General features: G+C 44.2%; 1 protein-coding gene and 3 pseudogenes across 1 annotated transcript; all 4 read right to left on the reverse strand.

Annotated features, from left to right (window-relative positions):
- Window positions 1–203: 203 nt before the first annotated feature.
- On the reverse strand, window positions 204–1,053 carry LOC121617629 (annotated as a pseudogene).
- Window positions 1,054–5,080: 4,027 nt separating this feature from the next.
- On the reverse strand, window positions 5,081–6,097 carry LOC121617630 (odorant receptor 131-2-like). The gene has a single exon (XM_041952828.1). The coding sequence runs from the start codon at window positions 6,095–6,097 to the stop codon at window positions 5,081–5,083; it is 1,017 nt and encodes a 338-aa protein (XP_041808762.1).
- A 9,044-nt stretch (window positions 6,098–15,141) lies between these two features.
- Window positions 15,142–15,991, reverse strand: LOC121617632 (annotated as a pseudogene).
- A 1,535-nt stretch (window positions 15,992–17,526) lies between these two features.
- LOC121616795 lies at window positions 17,527–22,840 on the reverse strand (annotated as a pseudogene).
- Between the last annotated feature and the right edge of the window lie 3,299 nt (window positions 22,841–26,139).

A 26,139-nucleotide genomic window follows, 5' to 3' on the forward strand; every position in this document is an offset into this window, starting at 1 on the left:
CAGCACACATTCTGCGTTTAAATTCTAATACATTAACACATTTTGTCAAAAATAATGAATATTTGTCAATGAAGTGATGCATGTGCTGACTTTTGCCTTGGCTGGAATGACTGAGACAGAAATTGAGCTTCTCTTCTGGCAGCACAGATTGTATATGAGGATGGGTCTGATGGTCTGGTCTCTGATTCCATAGATAAGACAACTCAGACATCTTGGAAAAATGATAATTAACATGTAAAGTACAATCTGGACACGGACAAATATCATTCTGTCTAGGACCTTGAAGATAGCTAAAAGTATTGGGTTATGTAAAGTTGAGGAGAGACTGAGGCCCAGCTGTGCCAGATGCAGCAGCAGTGTGTTACGAGCCTTACGTGCTGAAGCTTTGTCTGTGGAGGCTGACCTGGCTGCTACCATCACACCAATATAAGAGCAAATGACTGCCACACCAGCTGATGCAAACAACAAAGAAGTGAAGGATCTGTCATAAAGATCAGACATTGGATCAATCAACATGCTCTCTTTGCCACAGGAGCGTTTCATCTGCAGGCTCTGCAGGTTTTTAAATGGAAAATTTAACAGCAACAGTACCCGAGTGAGGATACTTAGTGAACTGACAGTCCAAATCACAGTTATAGCCAGGCCTGTGTTTCTGATGGTGATGATGGTAGCATGCCTCAGTGGGTAGCACACAGCCACATATCTCTCCACACACATCACCACCAGTGTGAGAGGTGAGATCACAGTTGTGAGACTGGCGAACATGGTGAGAACACCACAGACAGGATAAGTCATTGTTATTCTACAAGCAGCCATTATGTACATTAACTGAGCCTGTACCAGCAGTACAGTGTCTGCAAAAAGGAGGTTATACAGAAGAATGTAACGGGAGGTCTCACGAAACACAGATTTACTCCTCAAGGTGAATAACATGGTCGCATTAACGAAGAGGAACAAGCAGCATGGTGATGTAAACACAGTACAAAGTATCACTCTTTCCAGAAACCCCACACCAACAGTCATGTTCATCTGTGACTGAGATCCATTTGACATTTTCGAGAAGCTTTGAAGACACATAAAAATATCCAACTCTTGATATAATCACACAGCAGCAGCTAAAGAAATATTGTCCAGTTTGTATTCCTACAACAGTGAAGACATTTCATCTTTAAAGCAGGGGATGCCACTGCTTTCACATGCAGAACCCCAAATCCTCAGCATACTTTCTAGCAAGGTAGAGGCCTGGCTTGTTTCTATGTGTGCAGAGGTGGACTGCAGGGTTTTCCTGCCCTCATATACTGTTCACGAGTTCTGTCCTCTCATTACTTCACATGATAAGATCACATGTCACCACTGCTGACAAATAATTTATGAGTGATGTAATCTCTCCATCACCACCCCTTCAATACCCTGATCCACTCCACCATATCCATGATGCAGCAGCACATGTTTACGTTTTTATATTTATTCAAGCTTTATTTGTCTTATGCACCACAATGTCTGAGTTTAGAATCAAAAGCAGAATACTTTACTGATCAGTTGCTCCCAACAGTAATAAAATTTTAAAGAAATAAGAATGGCTTTGAGAATGTAAAAAAATGTAATGCAAAATTATGTACAGTATATGTAAGGGATTATGTTTAGTGAGCAGGTTCCTGTGGAGAAATAAACCCCGACCAGATGACATAGAAGCCAGATGCAAGGCTTCGCGTTTAAAACACGACTTACTACTAAAGTATTCAATAATGTGACACCAAATTGGTGATTAAAACATATTTTATTGATTTAGGATTAGCCTACTCTCTTCTGCCACTGCTCTCACTACGCAGGGGCATTGAAAACAAACATGTACGTTGCATAGCAACGGCCTCTCACTGTGTGCAGGCCGGAGAACATATTTCTTTACAGTTATTTAGCATAATCATGTCAAATTTGGAGAAGTGACGGGATATCCCAGACCTGAGAGAGATGTAGCTGGCAACAGAGTAGACTCTGTGTTTTGTCAGAATGATTGTTATTTGGGAAGCTTTAACTGTGCACTCTCCCTCATGCTTCTGGGTGCATGGAGAGCTGTTTTCTCTCCTACTCTGCTCTCTGCTAGATAGTTATAGTGGATGATCATTGTCTTCAGTTCCTACAGTGGTTGATTTTATGTTGATTTCCAGTTTAATCACCTTATTATCAATATCAGAAACAGTACTTTCTCTGCGACAAGTGTGCGCATATACTGTGACACATTGGTTATATGGGTATAGGCGCAGGCCTCTAAGTCTTTGAGACAATCTTGATAAACTGTTGTCTTCTTTACAATCCATCCGGTTGTCTGATTGCTTGTTTTTGGTGGGTAAAGTGTAATAACAACTGTCAGATAAGATTGTCCTTTAACTTGTGCTCCTTCCTTTGTCTCCAGCAAATGAATAGTAGATGGTGTCTTAAAAGGAGATTTCAACAGTTTGTAATTGCAGACATTCATGTTTGTATATGGACATTTTTAAATATATAGCACACACACATTTTTCATCTTAATCTTCTGGTGTTTTTCGCACTTAGTTAATTTAAACACAAGATACTTGTGCTCAAAAAGAGGATTCATTCTCAGTGAAGAACCTTGGAGCCCTAATCTGCCTCTATACATGCCAAAGAGCAGTGATTCCTAACACGTCTCTGGGGGTCATCAGGTACATCAGGTGGATACCTCCCTTCAACAGTGTTTCGCCTACTTAGTCCCACTACACCTCCAGGAGGCAAGGCGGTGAACTCTGGCGTCCCAGAGTCACCCCCCCTAGTGCCAGTTCACACTGCTCCTACACAATCCAAACAGCACTGCCACGTTCAACTGACCCAGGCCTGTTCAGAAGATGCTCCAGGTAGTGGCCAGCACCGATGCTACCATTTAGCTACTGCTACTGCTAACTGCTAAGAAGAACAGAAGAAGACAATACAGTTCTGATGCTACCATTTAGCTAATGCTAATGCTAAATGCTACCTGCTACCTGCTAAGAGGAACAGAAGAAGACAATAAAGCTAGATTCACCTATACTGTTAATGTTAATTGCTAGATGCCAATACTAACTGCTAAGATACTATCATACTACCACCGCTTTAGCTATTGTTTGCTGCTACAATGCTAGCACAGGCCTAGACGCCACATGTAACTGCCAATTGCCACACTACCATCATCTACCCCTGCCTCTCACCAACTGCACCAATAAAAGCGGGGTGGGAATACAAACCCTGGTTCGGGTAGGGGGTAGAAAGAAAAGAGGTAGGGTCAAAGATGAAAGTAGGGATTGGATACAAGCCCTTGTTTGGGTAGGGGGTAGAAAGTTTAGAGGGTGCTGAAGGTGGAGGCCTAAACCACAGACTAGAATTAACAGCCTCTTCTAACATTTCCTTCAAGAAGCAAACAAAACAGGAAAACAACTAAAAAAGAACAAAACAAGCCAACTCTGTATCTTACAATGCAAACTCACCTGAACAGTCCGCATGGGTCCAAAGAGAGACTCTAGCTGGCCACACCCCCTCCTTATCTAAACTTCCTCTTCCTGGATCTCTTCCTATTGGGAGAGCGAGAAGATGGGGCGGGGAAAGCAGGGCAGAGGAGAGGTGTCTTGTTCAGACTTTAACCTCTTCTCCTGCCGGATTAGGCATGCATGTCCTCCATATTCCACAGGTCCTTCCAACTAAGTTTCCTCTTCTCAACACCTTCCCAATTCAACCATTGTCCCTGTTTGGCCTGACCAACTGCTTTTGCCCCCCTTAACAACTCCTCCTGCCTACGCACCTGTTCCACTACAAGCTTTCTTTTCTCCTTTAGACCTGCTTTGTTCCACACTGGTTTGCCTGGGCCAAGCCCCAAGCCTCCCCGGCCAAATTGAACATTTCCTACTATTTCTGCATGCCTAAAAGCTGCCTCTGCCTCCTGCACTGCTGCCCTTGGGTTCCATTTCCTCCCCCCAGAAGGGTTCGGAACCACATTGCTCACTAACATGTCCTTACTCCCAGATAACAAAAGTTCTGTCCTAACCTTAGTGCATTTAAACTCCTCTGTTAGACTGGATACTGGCAGCTGAAGCATTCCTTTCCCATATGAAGCTACATTGCTTAAGCACCTGGGAGCACCCAACCATTTTCTAATATAAGAGCTAACTAGCCTTTCCATTCTCTCTGCTACAGATAATGGGACTTCATATACTGACATTGGCCACATTAACCTAGGATACAAGCCAAACTGCAAGCACCAGTTGGAAGCCCTAATTATTACCTCCATAGCCATTGTGAAAGCTAGCGGGGAAACTGTACATCCTGCCATAATACCAACCTCCAATCTTTGCCAGCCTGTTGTGAACTCTTCGATACTTGCACACAGTCTGATGTCTTGGAAATATGCTTTCACCAAGTTAACAACTATCTCCGGCACTTTAAAGTAGTGAAAGGAACTCCAAATAAGCCTATGTGGTCCTGACCCAAACGCATTAGCCAGATCTAAAAATACAACATTCAAATGATGTCATTTCAACCATGTCTTAGAGAGTACTTATGTAACACACACATTTTGCATTTTAACCTTAGGGTCTGCAGTGTTGCTCATATTCAAGCAGTGACACTGCAAGTTTCCAGAAGGTACAAACGTTTTAAGTTTAAGTTTATTTACTTCATTGATCCCAAGACTGGGAAATTATTATTCTCTGCATTTAACATTTAGAGTAAGAGTTCATTTGGGTATTCTATTCAAATGTTGTTACTATCTTTTCTTTGTGAAGTGTCCACTTTATGAGTTACACCTATACAATCTAATGCAATGCTATACAATAGATCAGCCATCCAATGGACTATTCCCTTTGTCACTGAAAACACTTCATGGTCCAAACATTGGATCAAGAGTCAGTTGACCCAAGAAAGAAAAGAGAAAAATAAAACAAAAAAGCCCCATAAAACCTTTACTCAATCACCTGTGGTCACAACTATGCCAGTTGTAGTATAGTATTACTGTAGTGTAGAGCATTAAGAGCTTGTAGACAAACACAGTTTACTTTTAAAAGAGCCACAACACACATTCTGTGTTTAAATTCTGAATACATTAACACATTTTGTTCAAAATAATATTTGTCCATGAAGTGATGCATGTGCTGATTTTTGCCTTGGCTGGAATGACTGAGACAGAAATTGAGCGTGTCCTCTGGCAGCACAGATTGTACATGAGGATGGGTCTGATGGTCTGGTCTCTGATTCCATAGATAAGACAACTCAGACATCTTGGAAAAATTATTATTAACAAATAAAGTACAATCTGGACACGTGCAAATATAATCCTGTCTAGGACCTTGAAGATAGCTACAAGTATTGGGTTGTATTTAGTTGATGACAGACTGAGGCCCAGCTGTGCCAGATGCAGCAGCAGTGTGTTACGAGCCTTATGTGCTGAAGCTTTGTCTGTGGAGGCTGACCTGGCTGCTACCATCACACCAATGTAAGAGCAAATGACTGCCACACCAGCTGATGCAAACAACAAAGAAGTGAAGGATCTGTCATAAAGATCAGACATTGGATCAATCAACATGCTCTCTTTGCCACAGAAGCGTTTCATCTGCAGGCTCTGCAGGTCTTCAAATGGAAAATTTAACAGCAACAGTACCCGAGTGAGGATACTTAGTGAACTGACAGTCCAAATCACAGTTATAGCCAGGCCTGTGTTTCTGACTGTGATGATGGTAGCGTGCCTCAGTGGGTAGCACACAGCCACATATCTCTCCAGACACATCACCACCAGTGTGAGAGGGGAGATCACAGTTGTGAGATTTGCGAGCATGGTGAGAACACCACAGACAGGATAAGACATTGTTATTCTACAAGTAGCCATTATGTACATTAACTGACCCTGTACCAGCAGTACAGTGTCTGCAAAAAGGAGGTTATACAGAAGAATGTAACGGGAGGTCTCACGAAACACAGTTTTCCTCCTCAAGGTGAATAACAATGTCGCATTAATGAAGACGAGCATGCAGCATGGTAATGTAAACACAGTACAAAGTATCACTCTTTCCAGAAACCCCACACCAACAGTCATGTTCATCTGCGACTGAGATCCATTTGACATTTTCGAGAAGCTTTGAAGACACATAAAAATATCCAACTCTTGATATAACCACACAGCAGCAGCTAAAGAAATATTGTCCAGTTTGTATTCCTACAACAGTGAAGACATTTCATCTTTAAAGCAGGGGATGCCACTGCTTTCACATGCAGAACCCCAAATCCTCAGCATACTTTCTAGCAAGGTAGAGGCCTGGCTTGTTTCTATGTGTGCAGAGGTGGACTGCAGGGTTTTCCTGCCCTCATATATTGTTCATGAGTTCTGTCCTCTCATTACTTCACATGATAAGATCACATGTCAGCACTGTTAACAAATAATTCATGACTTGATGTAATCTCTCCACCACCACCCCTTCAATACCCTGATCCACTACACCATATCCATGATGCACCAGTACATGTTTATGTTTTAACAATTATTAAAGCTTTATTTGTCTCATGTACCGCAATGTCTGAGTTTAGAATCAAAATCAGAACACTTAACTGATCAGTTGCTCCCAACAGTAATAAAAATGGAAAGGAAACAAGAATATCTTGGAGAATGTTAAAAAATGTAAGTAATATGCACAATGTTGTTATGTACAGCATACAGCAATATAAATCTACCATAAATAGTAATCAATATGAAATATGTAAATGTGACTATGCAAACTGAGTAATATGCAACAATACATATCAGTTATCAACATTCTACATCAAATAAGAAGAATAAAAATAATAAGACTAACAGAATACCAGACTACTATACTAGTTTTATATAATAATTATAGTAGTAGTAGTAATAATAATAATAATAATAATAATAATAATTATTATAATAATTATAATAATAATAGGAGTAGTAGAATCATGCAATATATAAATTGTCATGATCTGTCAATTTTGTATGTTTTGATTCGCTTCCTGTTTCATCCTGTGAGTTGTTATCCAGTGTTTTCTCGTGATTGTGTATGACCCCTTTTGGATTTTGACTATTCTCTCTGCCTTTGACTGTGGATACCTTTGTTTATTGGATGTACTGTTGTTGTCTGAAGAGACAGTAAACCCTCTGAGCTTCACATTTGTGTCGAGACTGCTTGGTGAGTCCACTTCCTGTGTGAGCCTTGACAGTATTATCTGGCCACAAAATGCAGTCTGCTGATTCAGCTCCGCTCCGTGTCGCACTCCAGTCACAGGGGTAAAAGATCCATCATCAGGAGGAGCAGCTGAATGTTCTCCGCCAGTAGTTGAGAGAAATGGCAGACCGTCAGGAGAGCCTGATGTCTGCGTTTGGTTCACACATGAGTTTCCTGGTAGACCAGATGCAGAAACAACAGGGCCTTTCCGCTACCAGCGAGTTCACCTGCAGATTCCCTACCCCCAGCAGCCTCCACATCAAACCCACAAATCCAGCTTTCTATTCCGGAGCGATTCTCTGCCGTCCATTCCTCGCCCAGTGTGAGTTTCAAGCAGCTTCCTTCCCCTCCAACCAAGCCAAGGTAGCGTACATCATTTCTCACATGTCTGGTCGAGCTGAGGCCTGAGCAACGGCTAAATGGAACTGGAGGTCGGCCATCTGTGATTCACTGCCCTTGTTCCGTGAGACTCTTCTCCAGGTTTTTCAGACTGTTGCCCCAGGCAGAGAGGTCTCTTGATCTCTTGCCACTATGCGTCAGGAGAGTTTTGGACTATGCTATTGAGTTTCGCACTCTGGCTGCAGAGAGCAGGTGGAACCAGGTCGCCCTCTGTGATGCCTCCTTTAATGGACTTTCTGAGACTCTCAAGGACCATTTGGCACCCCTGGACCTGCCAGTCAAACTGGAGGCCTTAATTGTCCCAGCCTCCAAGATTGACAAAAGACTGTACGAGCAAGAGAGAAAATGGGGAAGATCCAGCCGACAGCTCTTCGATCCTGCTCAGAGGTCGTCCGGCTCCCAATCTCCTGTGTTCCCTTAGAGTTCCATGCTAGTGCTTCAGAAGAACCCATTCAGATCGGTCAAACCAGACTTTCTCCAGAGGAGTAGCAGCGTAGCATGGACAATGGATGCTGTATTTATTATGGCCAGTCAGGACACTTCCTGGCCAACTGCTCTGTGAAGAGCGAGGGAGCAGCAGGCAGACAGAGAATGCTGGTGAGTCCTACCTTGGCGCACTCGAGCCCTGTTCGCCAGTTAACCTCTGTTCTACTCACTTCTTCCTCTTCCTCCCTCAGCCATCCAGCCCTCGTTGATCCTAGGGCTGATGCTAATTTAATGGACTACGGACTAGCAAATAACTCAATCTGTCCTCCCGACCTCTTGCTCAGCCCCTCAACGCTAGTGCTCTGGATGGTCGGCCGGGTGAGTCACTGCACTGTTTCCCTCACCCTTTCCTTTGCTGACTCCCATTCCGAGAGTATTAGCTTTACCATGGCCCCTTGCACCCCCTCGGTGCTCTGCAAACACAGTCCCCACATGAACTGGACAACTAGAGAGGTCATCTCTTGTGGTCTGGACTGCCACCTCCACTGTTTTTCTACTCTCTCTCTTTATCCCTGACAGTAGCTGGGTTCTTTGTGGGGAAGAAGGACAAGACACTGATTTACCCATGTGCCTTTCTCTCCAAAAAATTATCTCCTGCAGAGAGAAACTACAGTGTCAGTGATTGGGAACTGTTGGCCATGAAAGTTGCCTTGAAGGAATGGAGAACGGATCATAAGAATCTGGAATATCTTCAAACTGCCAAAAGACTGAACCCCAGACAGGCTAGGTGGGCTCTTTTCTTTACTCCTTTTAAATCTAAACTTTAAGACTTTTTTAATCTCACAATGGAGAAATTTACTGTTACAGAAGCTCTTTAGAACACACATCGTGCGATCACAGAGGAAAAATATCTTCTAGTGCAATCACAGAGGAATTTGCCCTGAATTTGGAATTTGTTATATCGTCCTGGATCTAAAAATGTTAAGCCCGATGCCTTGTTGAGACTATTTTCACCAGACTCAAGGTAGCACTACGATCCTCTCTGTTGTTGACAGATTCTCTAAAATTGCTAATTTAATTCCCTTACTTAAGCCTCCCTCTGCCAAGAAACGGCAGAAGTGATATTTCGTCATGTTTTTCGTATCCATGGGTTTCCCAGAAATGTTTTGTCTGACCAGGGGCCGCACTTTGTGGCCCAGTTGTAGAGGGCCTTCTGCAGTCTTCCAGGGGCCACAGTCAGCTTGTCTTGACAGACCGAGAGACTGAACAGTGCGGCCAGAAAGTTTGGTTGCCCAGCTAGGATCTACCTCTCCAGGTTGAGTCGCATAAGTTGGCTCCCAGATTTACTGGTCCATTCCCAAAATCCAAGGTCATTAATCCTGTGGCTGTGAGACGCAGACTCTTAGGTCCATGAGAGGTCCATCCAACTTTCCGCGTTAGCCGCAAAGGAGAGCTCTTTGGTCCCAGCCTCCAGACCCCCGCCTCCCCCCTGGATTGTTGATGGAGGACCAATATATACAGTAAAGAGAGTCATGGCAGCACGTCGTCAGGGCCCGGGATTCCAGTACTTGGTTGACTGGGAGGGTTATGACCCGGAGGAGAGATCCCGGGGTCCGACTAGCAACATCATGGATCCTGAACTCATTAAAGACTTCCACAGACAACATCCTGATGATCCGGGGCCATCGGAATAACTAATCTACATTGAGTTATAGCACAATCCAGTTGAATTATTTCACATGCTGATGAGATTATTAGATTTATAAGGTAGGGTAGAAAGCAGCTACTGACGGGTGAAATGAGTGAAGTAAATCCAGTATGTCCAAGCGGGCAATCTACTTATTCAGAGTCACTGACATGCTGAGGGGGGAGTTAAAATGTCAGGCAGGAATCTCTTCCTGTGGCGTTTCTGTGGAGCTGTCACACCGTGGTAAGGTTTGTCTCGTCCTGGGTTTGTTGTCTTGTCATTTCCAGTTTTATTTTGAAGGTCTAACTTTCCTCTTGTTTCACAGCACTTGCCCTTCCTCATGTGTCACCTGTGCGTCCGCCCTGATCACCTGTTGTCTCCACCTGTTCCTGATTACCCTTCACGTGTTAAATTGTCGGTGTCTTCCTTGTCTTGTGCCAGTGTGTCTTTGTCCCTTGGTCGATTCACCCGTGCTTCCCTTGTCCACAGCCACAGAGTTATTGCCTATGTGTCTTTTGATCCTCTTCGTGAGTGTTTTTCGTTGTAATTTCTATAGTCTAGTTTTGTTTGTTCTTCTCGCTAGTTAAGCCGATTTTCAGTCCTTTGTTAGATTGTTCTTTTGTTTCATTTATAGTTCATAGTAGTGTTTTTGCCTCCGTGTTTTAGGAGTGATCTTTTGTTCTGTGGTTTCGTTAGTTTAGTCTTTAGATTATTCATAGCCGTTTTGTTTGTTCCTCCTTCGGCAGAGTTTTCTGTTTTTTTTCTCTTTATACATTCATAGTGTTACTTCTTTATCCTCCTAGCGGACATACTTCATTATTTTGTTCATGATAGACCTTGTTAGAATTACCTTGAGTAATTTCATAGCCTTTTTGGTTACACTCTACGAATAGATCTCTGAACACTGTTTAATAAATCTGTGAATTCTGCTGAACTCTGCATCTGAGTCCTCATTCCAGTATCGGCCTGACAGGAGCATCTTGGCGGGGGGATGTGTCTCTCACTGAATGTACTCCTTTGCTTGTCCAGCAGGTGATGGAGTGGGTGGGAAACACTGTCCAGAATGATACATAACTTGGACACCATTGTCCTCTCTGACACAGTCAGCTGGTGAGTCCAGCTCCACCCCTACAATGTCACTGGTCTTGCAAATCAATTTGTTGAGTCTATTGGCATTTGCAACGCTCAACCTGCTGCCCCAGCACACAACAGTAAAGAGGAGAGCACTGGCCACCACAGACTCATAAAACATCTTTAGCCTTGTCCGCCAGGTGATGAAGGACCTCAGCCTTCTTAGGAAGTAGAGACAACTCTGGCCCTTCTTGTCGAGGGGTTCAGCGTTCTTAGCCCAGTGGAGTTTGTTGTCTGTGTACACTCTCAGGTACTTGTAGTCCTCTACAATTTCCACACTGACTCCCTGGATTTAAACATGAGTCACCGGTGCCTTGGCCCTCCTCAGGTCTGCAACCAGCTCCCTCGTCTTAGCCACGTTGACTTGCAGGTGGTTTTGCTCACACCATGCGACCAAGTCTCCCACCACAGGCCTGTACTCAGCCTACTTGCTCTTGCTCAGTGGAGTAGATGATGGTGGTTGGAGACAGACAGTAGAAAAGGTGGTGATGGCCATGAACCGGGGCCATTGTTTTTTGATTTTTGATTTTTGCCTTGGCTGGAACAACTGAGACAGAAATTGAGCGTCTCTTCTGGCAGCACAGATTGTAAAACAAAAATATTATATTCTGAAAAGTAATCAGACAGCAAAAGCTAAAGAAATCTTGTGCAGTTTGTATTCCTACAACAGTGAAGACATTTCATTCTTAGAGCAGAGCATGTCACTGAGTTCACATGCAAAACCCCAAATCTTCCACATCCTTTCTGTCAGGACAGAGGGCAGAGAGATACGAGCAGAGGTGGACTGCAGGGTTTGACTACCATCTCATATTGTTCATGAGCTCTGTCATCACATGGCAGCACTGTTAATTTATTAATAGGTGATGTAATCTCTCACCACCTCATCAGTACACTGGTCCACATCAACATATCCATGATGCAACAGTACTTTCACAACTTGGAGTAATTATGAAGAATGTATTGTCAATTATATATGTTGTCATCACTTTGTGAGTGTTTTGCTTTTGACTGTTTTAAACATTTAATGTGATCAGTTCCCCAAGCTCACCCATTGTTCTGGGTCTCTGAGTTAAAGGATAACTTTTGTTTTTTACAACCTGGACTTTATTTGTAGCATTAATTACGACCATTTAGACAACCCGACATCTTTGGTGGCATTTGGAGTCGTTTTGAAGAAATTAGCCCCAGAGGAGCGGCGCGTATATCCGTATAATGCGAGTAATTGGGGCACCCGTGCGTAGCCTTTATAAACGCATAATCTGCGGCAAAACTCGTTCATATTCCAATATTTTGTTATGATATGCTGGTGCTATTCCCCTCTGAGCCCGTGGTGGCATGTTATCAACATCCAGTGTCTCTAGACAACTACTTCTGACGTGGATGACGTCATTTTCAAGCGCCGCGCACTGCGAGCAGCCAGCCACAACACGGCTAGTTTAGCTGTAGTTTGCGACTGTTATTTTTCACAAAATGGATGAATATTTTTCCGACTCCGAGGTGGTGGACGATGACTTTGTTTAAAAAATGACGCCATCCACGTCAGAAGTAGTTGTCTAGAGACACTGGATGTTGATAACATGCCACCACGGGCTCAGGGGGGAATAGCACCAGCATATCTTAACAAAATATTGGAATATGAACGAGTTTCGCCGCAGATTATGTGTTTATGGAGGCTACGCACGGATGCCCCGATAACTCGCATTATACGGATATACGCGCGCCACTCCTCTGGGGCAAATTTCTTCAAAACGACTCCAAATGCCACCAAAGTTGTCTGGGTTTCTAAACGGTCATAATTAATGCTACAAATAAAGTCCAGGTTGTAAAAAACGAAAGTTATCCTTTAACATTGCAGAATCCCGTCATTAACTGGGCTGCTGAGAGAGTACCTAGCTGTGGCCCCTGCTCTCACACTACCTGTCTGTGGTCTGCAATTGCCTAAGGGGGCGCAGTCGAACCACCGGCTCTCCCACTGGTCAATCTCACTTCCATGCTCCTGAATATTATGGGCTTCAAGAGGCTTTCCACAAGGACATAGTGCTCCCCCTACCCCCGCACTGGCTATGAGACTGTGCTATAGACCCTCTTCCAGGTGCACCCTTACCCTCTAGCAGATTAGTTCATCTCACCCCAAATGAGAGGCAATGGAGAGACACATTCATGGGAGTTTGGCTGCTGGCATTATCCGCCCTTCCTCTTCCCCACTTGGTGCTGGTTTCTTCTCTGTGGGTAAGAAAGAGAAGACACTATGTTCTTGTTTTGACTGACGTGGCTTAAACAACATCACTGTGAAGAACAAGTATCCCAAGCAGGACCTTGATTAACTCTGTTTTTGAGCCATTACAGGGACACACTGTTTTTTCCAAGCTCGATCAACACAACATCTATCACCTACTGCTCTCTCTATATATTCGAGAGGGGGATGAGTGACACTGGGACATTTTGAATACCTTGTTTTGCTTTTTGGTCTTTTTAACGCACCAGTTGTGTTTCAGGCCTAAGTGAATGATGTCCTATGGGATTTCCTCAACCGTTTCGATTTTGTATATCTGGATGATGTCCTGATTTTGTGTCTCATGCCCACCAAGTGCTGCCGAGATTACTAGAAAACAAGCTGTCTGTCAAGGCGAAGAAGTGTGAATTTAAAATGCAGTCTGTCAGTTTCCTCGGTAATCATTCAGCAGGGGCAGGTGAGGGCAGACCTGGGCAGGATAAGGGCAATGGCAGAGTGGCGAAGACCCAGAGACCAGGAAGCAGGAAGCAGCCAACTTCTACCATCGCTTCATCTAAGACTACAGCAAGGTAGCCACACCCCTCCTAAATCATCCTTTCAGTGGTCTGCCCTGGCGGAAGCTGCCTTCGATGACCTCCAGACTAGGTTCATCAATCCCAGCACTGGAGCAGCCAGAACTGGACAGAAAGTTCATAAACACAGCACAAAGCAACACTCTTTCCAGAAACCCCACTCCATCAGCAATGTTGTCTGCAATTGAGATCCATTTGACATCTGAGAGAAGCTTTGAAGACACATAAAAACATCCAACTCTTGATATAATCACACAGCAGCAGCTAAAGAATTATTGTCCAGTTTGTATTCCGACAACAGTGAAGACATTTCATCTTTAAAGCAGAGGATGCCACTGAGTTCACATGCAAAACCCCAAATCCTAGCAATGGCTTTATTTATCTTATGCACCACAGTGTCTGAGTTTAGAATCAGAATACTTTACTGTTTCAGTTGCTCCCAACAGTAATAAAAATAGAAAGGAAATAAGAATGTGTTCGAGAATGTAAAAAAAATGTAAGTAATATGCAAAATTATGTACAGTACATGTCAGGGATAATGTTTAGTGAGCAGGTTCCTGTGGAGAAATAAACCCCGACCAGATGACATAGAAGCCAGACACGAAGCTTCGAATTTAGAACACGACTTACTAAAGTATTCAATAATGTGACACAAAATAGTGATTAAAACATATTTTATTGATTTAGGATTAGCCTACTCTCTTCTGCCACTGCTCTCACTACGCAGGGGCATTGAAAGCAAACATCGACGTTGCATAGCAACGGCCTCTCACTGTGTGCAGGCCGGCAGGCAGGAGAACATACTTCTCCGTGAAGTGTCCACTTTATGAGTTACACCTATACAATCTAACACAATGCTACACAATAGATCAGCCATCCAATGGATTATTCCCTTTGTCACTGAAAACAAAACAAAAACACTTGTTCCTGTTTTTGATCAAATGCCACCCCCAAAACACCTCCATTTTAAATTTCCCCATGTACATGTTTGGGTTTTTAAAGCTCATATGTCTTGAACAATAATTCAAGTCAGTTATATTCATTGTGCCCTGTGGCTTTGACACTTTAGCACTTTCCTCTTGTCTGTTTATCTGCTGTGCTAATGTTTATCTGGGAATTAAAGAGTCAGTTGACCCAAGAAAGAAAAGAGGAAAATAAAACAAAAAAGCCCCATAAAACCTTTACTCACTCACCTGTAGTCACAACTATGCCATATAAGTATTACTGTAGTGTAGAACATTCATAGCTTGTCGTCAAACACAGTTTACTTTTAAAAGAGCCACAGCATACATTCTGTGTTTAAATTCTAATACATTAGCACATTTTGTCAAAAATAATGAATATTTGTCTATGAAGTGATGCATGTGCTGACTTTTGCCTTGGCTGGAATGACTGAGACAGAAATTGAGCTTCTCTTCTGGCAGCACAGATTGTACATGAGGATGGGTCTGATGGTTTGGTCTCTGATTCCATAGATAAGACAACTCAGACATCTTGGAAAAATGATAATTAACAAATAAAGTACAATCTGGACACGTACAAATATCATTCTGTCTAGGACCTTGAAGATAGCTAAAAGTATTGGGTCATGTAAAGTTGAGGAGAGACTGAGACCCAGCTGTGCCAGATGCAGCAGCAGTGTGTTACGAGCCTTATGTGCTGAAGCTTTGTCTGTGGAGGCTGACCTGGCTGCTACCATCACACCAATATAAGAGCAAATGACTGCCACACCAGCTGATGCAAACAACAAAGAAGAGAAGGATTTGTCAAAACGATCAGACATTGGATCAATCAACATGCTCTCTTTGCCACAGGAGCGTTTCATCTGCAGGCTCTGCAGGTTTTCAAATGGAAAATTTAACAGCAACAGTACCCGAGTGAGGATACTTAGTGAACTGACAGTCCAAATCACAGTTATAGCCAGGCCTGTGTTTCTGATGGTGATGATGGTAGCATGCCTCAGTGGGTAGCACACAGCCACATATCTCTCCACACACATCACCACCAGTGTGAGAGGTGAGATCACAGTTGTGAGACTGGCGAACATGGTGAGAACACCACAGACAGGATAAGTCATTGTTATTCTACAAGCAGCCATTATGTACATTAACTGAGCCTGTACCAGCAGTACAGTGTCTGCAAAAAGGAGGTTATACAGAAGAATGTAACGGGAGGTCTCACGAAACACAGATTTACTCCTCAAGGTGAATAACATGGTCGCATTAACGAAGAGGAACAAGCAGCATGGTGATGTAAACACAGTACAAAGTATCACTCTTTCTAGAAACCCCACACCAACAGTCATGTTCATCTGTGACTGAGATCCATTTGACATTTTCGAGAAGCTTTGAAGACACATAAAAATATCCAACTCTTGATATAATCACACAGCAGCAGCTAAAGAAATATTGTCCAGTTTGTATTCCTACAACAGTGAAGACATTTCATCTTTAAAGCAGGGGATGCCACTGCTTTCACATGCAGAACCCCAAATCCTCAGCATACTTCCTAGCAAGGTAGAGGCCTGGCTTGTTTCTTTGTGTGCAGAGGTGGACTGCAGGGTTTTCCTGCCCTCATATACTGTTTATGAGTTCTGTCCTCTCATTACTTCACATGATAAGATCACATGTCAGCACTGTTGACAAATAATTTATGAGTGATGTAATCTCTCCATCACCACCCCTTCAATACCCTGATCCACTCCACCATATCCATGATGCAGCAGCACATGTTTACGTTCTTATATTTATTCAAGCTTTATTTGTCTTATGCACCACAATGTCTGAGTTTAGAATCAAAAGCAGAATACTTTACTGATCAGTTGCTCCCAACAGTAATAAAATTTTAAAGAAATAAGAATGGCTTTGAGAATGTAAAAAAATGTAATGCAAAATTATGTACAGTATATGTAAGGGATTATGTTTAGTGAGCAGGTTCCTGTGGAGAAATAAACCCCGACCAGATGACATAGAAGCCAGATGCAAGGCTTCGCGTTTAAAACACGACTTACTACTAAAGCATTCAATAATGTGACACAAAATAGTGATTAAAACATATTTTATTGATTTAGGATTAGCCTACTCTCTTCTGCCACTGCTCTCACTACGCAGGGGCATTGAAAGCAAACATCGACGTTGCATAGCAACGGCCTCTCACTGTGTGCAGGCCGGCAGGCAGGAGAACATACTTCTCCGTGAAGTGTCCACTTTATGAGTTACACCTATACAATCTAACGCAATGCTACACAATAGATCAGCCATCCAATGGATTATTCCCTTTGTCACTGAAAACAAAACAAAAACACTTGTTCCCATTCTTGATCAAACGGCATCCCCAAAACACCTCCATTTTAAATTTCCCCATGTACATGTTTGGGTTTTTAAAGCTCATATGTCTTGAACAATAATTCGAGTGTCAGTTATATTCGTTGCGCCCTGTGGCTTTGACACTTTAGCACTTTCCTCTTGTCTGTTTATCTGCTGTGCTAATGTTTATCTGGGAATTAAAGAGTCAGTTGACCCAAGAAAGAAAAGAGAATAATAAAACAAAAAAGCCCCATAAAACCTTTACTCACTCACCTGTAGTCACAACTATGCCATATAAGTATTACTGCAGTGTAGAACATTCATAGCTTGTAGTCAAACACAGTTTACTTTTAAAAGAGCCACAGCACACATTCTGTGTTTATTTTCTAATACATTAACACATTTTGTCAAAAATAATGAATATTTGTCTATGAAGTGATGCATGTGCTGACTTTTGCCTTGGCTGGAATGACTGAGACAGAAATTGATCGTCTCCTCTGGCAGCACAGATTGTATATGAGGATGGGTCTGATGGTCTGGTCTCTGAGTCCATAGATAAGACAACTCAGACATCTTGGAAAAATGATAATTAACACGTAAAGTACAATCTGGACACGTACAAATATCATTCTGTCTAGGACCATGAAGATAGCTACAATTATTGGGTTATGTAAAGTTGAGGAGAGACTGAGGCCCAGCTGTGCTAGATGCAGCAACAGTGTGTTACGAGCCTTACGTGCTGAAGCTTTGTCTGTAGAGGCTGACCTGGCTGCTACCAGCACACCAATATAAGAGCAAATGACTGCCACACCAGCTGATGCAAACAACAAACAAGTGAAGGATTTGTCATAAAGATCAGACATTGGATCAATCAACATGCTGTCTTTGCTACAGGAGCGTTTCATCTGCAGGCTCTGCAGGTTTTCAAATGGAAAATTTAACAGCAACAGTACCCGAGTGAGGATACTTAGTGAACTGACAGTCCAAATCACAGTTATAGCCAGGCCTGTGTTTCTGACTGTGATGATGGTAGCATGCCTCAGTGGGTAGCACACAGCCACATATCTCTCCAGACACATCACCACCAGTGTGAGAAGTGAGATCACAGTTGTGAGATTGGCGAGCATGGTGAGAACACCACAGACAGGATAAGACATTGTTATTTTACAAGCAGCCATTATGTACATTAACTGAGCCTGTACCAGCAGTACAGTGTCTGCAAAAAGGAGGTTATACAGAAGAATGTAACGGGAGGTCTCACGAAACACAGATTTACTCCTCAAGGTGAATAACAATGTCGCATTAATGAAGACGAGCATGCAGCATGGTGATGTAAACACAGCAGAAAGTATCACTCTTTCCAGAAACCGCTCTCCATTAGCAATGTTCATCTGAGATTGAGATCCATTTGACATCTGAGAGAAGCTTTGAAGACACATCAAAATATCCAACTCTTGATATAATCACACAGCAGCTATAGAAATATAGTCCAGTTTATATTCCTACAACAGTGAAGACATTTCATCTCAAGCAGGGAATGCCACTGAGTTCACATGCAACACCCCAAATCCTCAGCATACTTTCTAGCAAGGCAGAGGCCTGGCTTGTTTCTATGTGTGCAGAGGTGGACTGCAGGGTTTTCCTGCCCTTATATATTGTTCATGAGTTCTGTCCTCTCATTACTTCACATGATAAGATCACATGTCAGCACTGTTAACGAATAATTCATGCCTGATGTAATTTCTCCACCACCACCTTGCAATCCATACTGTGATCCACGTGCACCGCACGTATGCACCACGTCCATGCTGCACCAACACATGTTTAATTTTTCATGTCATTTCAGCTTTATTTGTTACATGCACAGCAATTACAGTGAAGACATCATTGGCAATGCATGTGCAAAAGAAAATCACGTAAGTAAAATGATAAGTGTTTCTGTTGCTGCCATCTGTACAGTACGTTTCTCCCATGTTATTTATGCTTACCAGTATTGTCCTCCAGAAACAATAAAGATTAATGGAATTGAATTGAACTGAAAAACAAATATAATTCAAAGACTGAAATTGTGCAGAAGTTTAAATTTAGGAACAACTTACGATATTCATGATTACAATGAAATGCAAGAAACTATAAACATTATACTGACATAGACTGATGGACAGTTGTAATGAAATTAATAAAACTGCGATGTTGATAGGTTGTACAGTAGTAATGATGTATATATTTAATGAGAACCAGTTAGGGACATACATAAGGTGCAGAGGCTGTACATTTGATGCACATAAACATATGTACTGTAAAGGCTGGCAGGAAAAAGTTTATTTAGCTTGTTACTCCTGGTTGAGAGGTCTCTCGGTCCCTCATTGCCCTGTGTCAGGTGAGAAGGAGAGTTTTGGACTAAACTATTGAGTTTTGCACTCTGGCTGCGGAGAGCATGTGGCCCCTCTCTGATGCCTTCCTTAAGGGACTTTCTGAGACTCTCAGGGACCATCTGGCGCCTCTAGACCTGACAGTTGAACTGAATGCCTTAATTGCTTTGCCTCTAAAATTGACCAAAGACTTTACGTGCAAGAGAGAGAATGGGAAGGTTCCAGCCGACAGCTCTTTGATCCTGCTCAGAGGCCATCAGAGGGCGCTCCAGGTTCAGAAGGCGAGTTCCATCCTTGTGCTTTAGAGAGGCCAATGCAGATCGGCCGAACCAGACTTTCTCCAGGGTGACTCACTGCACTGCTTCCCTCACCCTTACCTTTGGTGACTTCCAATAAGAGACTGCTAGCTTTCACCTGTACCATGGCCCCTTGCACCCCTTCATTTTGGGACACCAATGGTCCAAAATGCTCCACAAACACAATCCCCACATGAACTGGACAACTGGGGAGGTAATCGCTTGGGGTTCAGACTGTCACCTCCACTGTTTTCCTACTCAACCTTTCGTGCCCTCTTTGAACCATACAGCCGCCACTCCTTCCTCCTCGTCTCTGGGTACTGAGGCCAAGTATCTGATCCTCTCCAAGATCCCCAAGTGTCAACTCTCCCCACCTTCATCCAGTATGTCAAATGGCACACCAGAGGCAATAAAACACTGGATTTACTGTATGCAAACACCAAGGATGCTTACAGCTCTTCACCCCTCCCCCCAATGGGAGGATCTGATTACAACCTGGTTCATCTGTAACCTGCTTACATACCTTTGGTGAGTAAACAACGGCCAACCATTACATATGTGACGACATGGTCAGATGAATCCAGTATGGTACTGAGAGACTGTTTGACACCAGCGACTCGGAAGTGTCGTGCAGTCCTTACGAGGAGGACACTGACAGTTTGGCAACAAGCATCTCGGACTACATTAACTTTTGTGTGGACAACACTGTGACAAACAAAAAGGTACAGTGTTTCCCGAATAACAAACCCTGGGTGTCCTCTGAACTGAAAACCCCACTGAATGAGAAAAAAAGGGTTTTTAAGTCTGGGGACAGAACTGAGTTGAAGAGGGTGCAGAGGGAGCTGAAAAGAGAGATCAGGAAATGCAAGGTGATCTACAGGAGGAAGCTGGAGGAGTGCCTGCAGGGGAACGCCTGAGAGGCTTGGAGGGGCCTGAAAACCATCTCAGGCCACAGCAGCGACAAGGGGCCCATAATCTGGAGACCAGGAATGGGCACCAGCAGCTCTGTCTTCACACCATTTCACCCCCCTCCAATCCACATCACAGACTTGAACCCAGCCCCCCTCCTCACCCAACAGGAGCCACCCCCCTGTCCCCCACCCAGACTCTACATAACAGCTGATCAGGTGAGGAAGGAGCTCGAGGATGAAGATTAGGAAGGCTCCTGGCCTAGGCTCAGGGATTGTGCAGCACATCTTCAACTTGAGCCTCAGCCTGAAGAGAGTTCCTGCCCTGTGGAAAACTTCCTGTGTGGTTCCAGTGCCAAAGACTGTGCATCCCAGGGAGCCCAACCACTTCAGGCCTGTCGCCTTAACTTCCCACCTGATGAAGACACTGGAGAGGATTATACTTAACCATCTTCGTCACCTGGTGGGCAGCGAGCTGGACCCCCTACAGTTCGCATACCGACCAGACATTGGTATGGAAGACACTATCATCTACCTGCTCCATCGCTCTCTTTCCCACCTGGAGTGCACTGGTAGCACAGTGAGGACCGTGTTTTTTGACTTCTCCAGTGCTTTCAACACGATCCAGCCATCACTGCTGAGGGGGAAGCTGGAATGTGTCAGAGTAGACTATCAACCTGGCTGCATGGACCATCGACTACCTCACCAACAGACCACAGTATTGTCCGACTGTGGGTCGGACGAGGCGGTTTGCACCTTTCTCCTTTCCTCTTCACCCTCTACACATCGAACTTCTGACACAACACAACCAGCTGCCAACTCCAGAAATTCTCCAACAATACAGCCATCATTGGATGTGTGTTGCAGGGGAGCGATTTGGAATACAGGGAAGTCATCGCTAACTTTGTCGACTGGTGTGGACTAAACCAACTGCACATCAATGCCAGCAAGACCAAGGAGATGGTGACTGACTTACGCAGGAAAGCACAACGAACACTGATGCCCTGTATAGAAAGGGCCAAAGTCGTCTCCATCTCCTGAGAAGACTGAGGTCCTTTGGAGTATGCAGGACATTACTGAATACTTTCTATGACTCTGTGGGTTCATCTGCAGTCTTTTACGCAGTGGTCTCCTGGGGCTGTGGAAACTCTGAGAGGGACAGAAAGAGACTTAATAAACTGGTCAGGAGAGCTGGCTCTGTCCTGGGCCGCGCTCTGGACACCACTGATGTAGGTGAGAGGAGGATGTTAGCCAAGCTGACATCGATCATGGGCAACCCCTCCCACCCCCTGCATGACACAGTGGGGGCCCTTAGCAGCTCCTTTAGTAACAGACTGCTGCATCCAGTGTGTAAGAAGGAACACTACCACAGGTCCTTCAAACCAACAGCTGTCAGAGTATTGAACTCCAGCATCACATAACATAAGACTGTGTTGATGTTGTTTGATGAATTACGCTCATCTCCATTCATTTTGTGCAATATTATATATTTCCTTTAATATCATATCATATCATTTACTGTTTTGTATATTTTATTCTTCTGTGCAATAGTAGTAACACTATTTATTGTTATTTTTAATCTGAAGGCAGCTTACATTTTTCTTTTTTCCACAGCTACTGGGGCAATACACACTTTTTACATATTTTTTATATATATTTTTTCTGCATATTTAATTTTTCTTTTATATAGTTAAATTCCATTTTGCTTGTATAATATGTACATATATATAGTCTATTTTTTAATTATTTATTTATTTTTTCTAATGTTCTCTAGCTCTGCTGGTATTTTCCTTCCCACTGCTTTCACATGCTGCTGTAATGCCCAAATTTCCACGGCTGGGGATAAAAAAGTTTTATTTTGTCTTATCTTATCTTATTGTTCATTAAAGCAGAAAAGTGTGAGTGTTTCATATCTCCTCAGTGTCATTCCTAGTTTGTCATCCGACAGCGGTTTTGGTGGCCAGAGTTAAAGAAGGAGTTCTGCACAGTTGTGAGATTGGCGAGCATGGTGAGAACACCACAGACAGGATAAGTCATTGTTATTCTACAAGCAGACAGTATGTACATTAACTGACCTGTACCAGCAGTACAGTGTCTGCAAAAAGGAGGTTATACAGAAGAATGTAACGGGAGGTCTCACGAAACACAGTTTTACTCCTCAAGGTGAATAACATGGTTCCATTAATGAAGAGAAACACACAGCATGGTAATGTAGTCACAATGGAAAACAACACTAATCCTAGTAACCCTTGATACTGCAGTTCAATAGTGAAGTTGGTCTGAGACTGATTTGCATATAACATTTTAGACAAGCATTCAATACATCTGAAACATTAACCTGTTAATGAAAAGTGAGCACAATAGCAATGTACATATTCTCCACTTTGTACTCTAAGAGCAAAACTCAACAATCTGAAAAATCATAGCAATCGCTGATTTTCTACCTGTCCAGGCAGATAGAAGGGCAGATGCTTGCTTCGATGTGTGCAGGGTTAGTCTGTAGGGTTTGCCTCACATGTTTATGTTTTATATGCACCCACTTCATGTGACATTATCACTTGTTACGTCAGCACCGTCAACAGATGAATCAACAGATGGGTAAATTTCAAGGATGTCTTAACAATGAATAGCTGGCCTCTTGTTATAAAATGTGCACAGAGTGCAGCTGTTTAGAAAGTTTATGTTCAGAAACAACTGGCATGATCCATGAGCACAGAAAAATCCAAGTACTCTAAATTAAATAAACATTTAAATTCCAATAACAAAATAATGCATTCACGTAAAATTGGAGTTCTCACTTCAACACATTGCCAGAAAGGCATTGTTTAATGTAGCACTGTGTACACACACATATTGTTTTTTTCTGCACTACTGTAAAACATCCATTTGTCTCGTACCCTTTTTCTTAAATTTTATTTCTACTGTGACATATATATGTGTGTGTGTGTGTGTGTGTGTGTGTGTGTATAATCTACTGTGCAATAGAGTATTAATTATATATAATAAAAAGTATTAATTATTTTTATGTATTCATTCTGTTGTTATTGTGTATGATTTTATATTTTACCTGCATGATTTTATTGTGTTATTGGTTTGTGGTGATTTTATGTTTATGTTGCATGGTTTTAATTTGAACTGATTTTGAGTTTGTTTTTACTTCCTGCCGGGGCGAACCTGCTTCACAGGTGCAAGTTATCAAGCACTTTACAGACTGACCAATAAGATGGAAGGACGGAGTAGACCGCGACGAACCAGACGCGAGAAGGAGGGACATAACGGAGGACACAACGGAGGGAGCGGGTGCAGCAAGGCAGAGCAGGTGTAGCGGGCAGACGCGGGCAGAACAACAGTGGAGGCAACAAGAGGAATGCCCCGATTCCGACACAGCAATCAGAGACCACCTTGAAGGATTTGACAGAGCCATCTGAACCGAGAGAGCCAGTAGTGTTACAATGCGACTTGAGGCAGAGGCAGAGTGAAGAGCTCTGCCTCGCCACTTAAGTACCCTTGGGGACTTGACGCCAGATGTGGTGGTGGCCACATATGTGCCTTTCACCAAGGTGGAGGGCTTCACTGATCATGGTTTTCCACCTGTTCCTGCGCTGGAGCCAAATCTGACAGCCTTTTTCGGAGTCCGTCAGGCCAGCACTGTGGCAGGTAGACGCCCTGTCCTGCCCTTGGCCAAGGACCAACTGACTTGCCGCTTAGCTGATCGCGCTCATCAGTGCGCCTTCCAAGCCTCGGCAGCGGCCAAAAACTTGTCGCTACTGGCTTTTTCCCTGACCAAGCTGGCCGCCCCAGAGGAGGCGTCGGAGATCAGCAAGGCGGCCATGGCGTCGCTTACTATGTGCGCCTCAATTGCAGTCTCTCAAGCCAGGATCGCCGTGTGGCTGACCCAGATTCATCGCCATATTTGGCTGCAGCAGTCCTCTGTTCCAGAGGCAGCGAGGAAGGATTTCTTGGAGGCTCCTGTCAGCCCGGACGGGCTGTTTGGGCCTCAGTTTCATGAGATGGTGGACTCTATGAGGTCTGCGGCAGAGGAAGCAGAGAGCATTCGCCGTCACGTCGGCTGGGCTCGACCTACGGCTCATGTCCAGCGCCCCTATGATCAGCGGCGGGACCGTCACTATCGTCGCGATCCCCGGGAACGGCAGAGACGCCCCCCGGCAGCCGCCGGAGCTGCGTCCTACACGTCTACATCTGCGCCTCCTCCTCCTCTTCCATGAGCAGTCCAGCTTCCTCAACCAGATCTCCCTCCTACCAAACCGACCCTGCGGAGGGGTTTCAAGCCTCAATGTGCGGCTTGCTCCTGGACCAGCCCTCCGTTGGAGCCACAGAGGAAGCAGAGCAGGAGACAATGAAGTCTTGGGGTGTGTGTGTGTGTAAACGTTCCAGTTTGTTTTTAAATAAAACGTGAACATCACTTAAAGGGCTTGGTTCCTAGCTCAACACAGTCTGTCCCTGATTCGGCTGAGTCGGCTACAGCTGTCACATACACATCCCCCACACTACAAGAGCATGCAGCCCCTAACACATCCCACCCTCCACAGTGTTTTCTTCTCCGAGAAATAGGAAGCGTGATTATGATCACGAGCAGCGTCTTTACGCATCATGCGGACAACACACGCCGATCAGTGCTCAGCGTCCCCTCGCATGCGTGTCAGCTGCGGACGAGGGTGGACGTCCCTGTCCATCACGTTTCTGAGCCCTCTTTCCATAAACGTGTCGACAGTGAGCTCCTGTCTGCGGCCAGCGTCTCCTCTCTTCCATCTCTGGTGTGTGAGAGTATGAATGACCCTGTACAGTGTGCTTATGAGCACTCTCCTCCTAAGCGTCAGCTCCTTGATGTCGCCTCTGCCATTTACTCACCTTCCTCCCGACGGGACTCAGTAGCAAGTGTGGGTAAGGAGCAGCCTCTGGAGTCTTCCGGTCGGCCCTTTCGATCCGAGCCCCAGATAGGTCACATCAGAGTGCACTCCAGTATATGTGACGGTGGCGAGGGCTCTGAATTGGCCCGTTTCCATGACAACTAAGGCACTGCAACAAAATGTACGCTGCATGCATGTGTTCAATGGACAGCTGGATGGAGAGGGTGATCAGCAAAGGTTACACTCTGCAATTCCCCCCCCCCCCCCCCAAGTTTAACGGGACGGGTTTAAAGGGTTGGTGATCTGGCTGCTCTCTCCCTGGCTCCGTCATGCCTTAGAATCCAAGGAGACGGTAGCTCAGCCGTTTTGCGCCCTAATCCGTCTTACATGCCGAAGAACATCGGTAGTTCCTTCAGATCCAGAGTGATATCTTTGGAGAGTTTTTTTCCTCCTCCTCATAACTCTGAGGAGGAAGCCAGATCTCACCCCCTTGTCCGGTGCGTGCGTTTTCTTGCTATGTTCAGCGCACAGCTGCGATGCCCCGCTCTCAGTGTATGTTTGTGCATTACAGAGAACGTTCTTTGGGCTCTCCTCTGTCTGCACAACTTCTGTCGCATTGGCTCTGTGAGACTATCACACAGGCCTATACCTCCTCAGGTGTGGATCCGCCGGAGCGCATCAAAGCGCACTCCACCAGAGGGGTCTCGTCTGTTCCTTCCGCAACAGACCGCTGC

The sequence above is a fragment of the Chelmon rostratus genome, chromosome 14, assembly GCF_017976325.1.
Source record: "Chelmon rostratus isolate fCheRos1 chromosome 14, fCheRos1.pri, whole genome shotgun sequence".
NCBI lineage: Eukaryota > Metazoa > Chordata > Actinopteri > Chaetodontiformes > Chaetodontidae > Chelmon > Chelmon rostratus.

Excerpts from the sequence above, each read along its gene's own strand:
- LOC121617630 (XM_041952828.1), bottom strand. The coding sequence starts at position 6,097 with ATGTCAAATGGATCTCAGTCGCAGATGAACATGACTGTTGGTGTGGGG.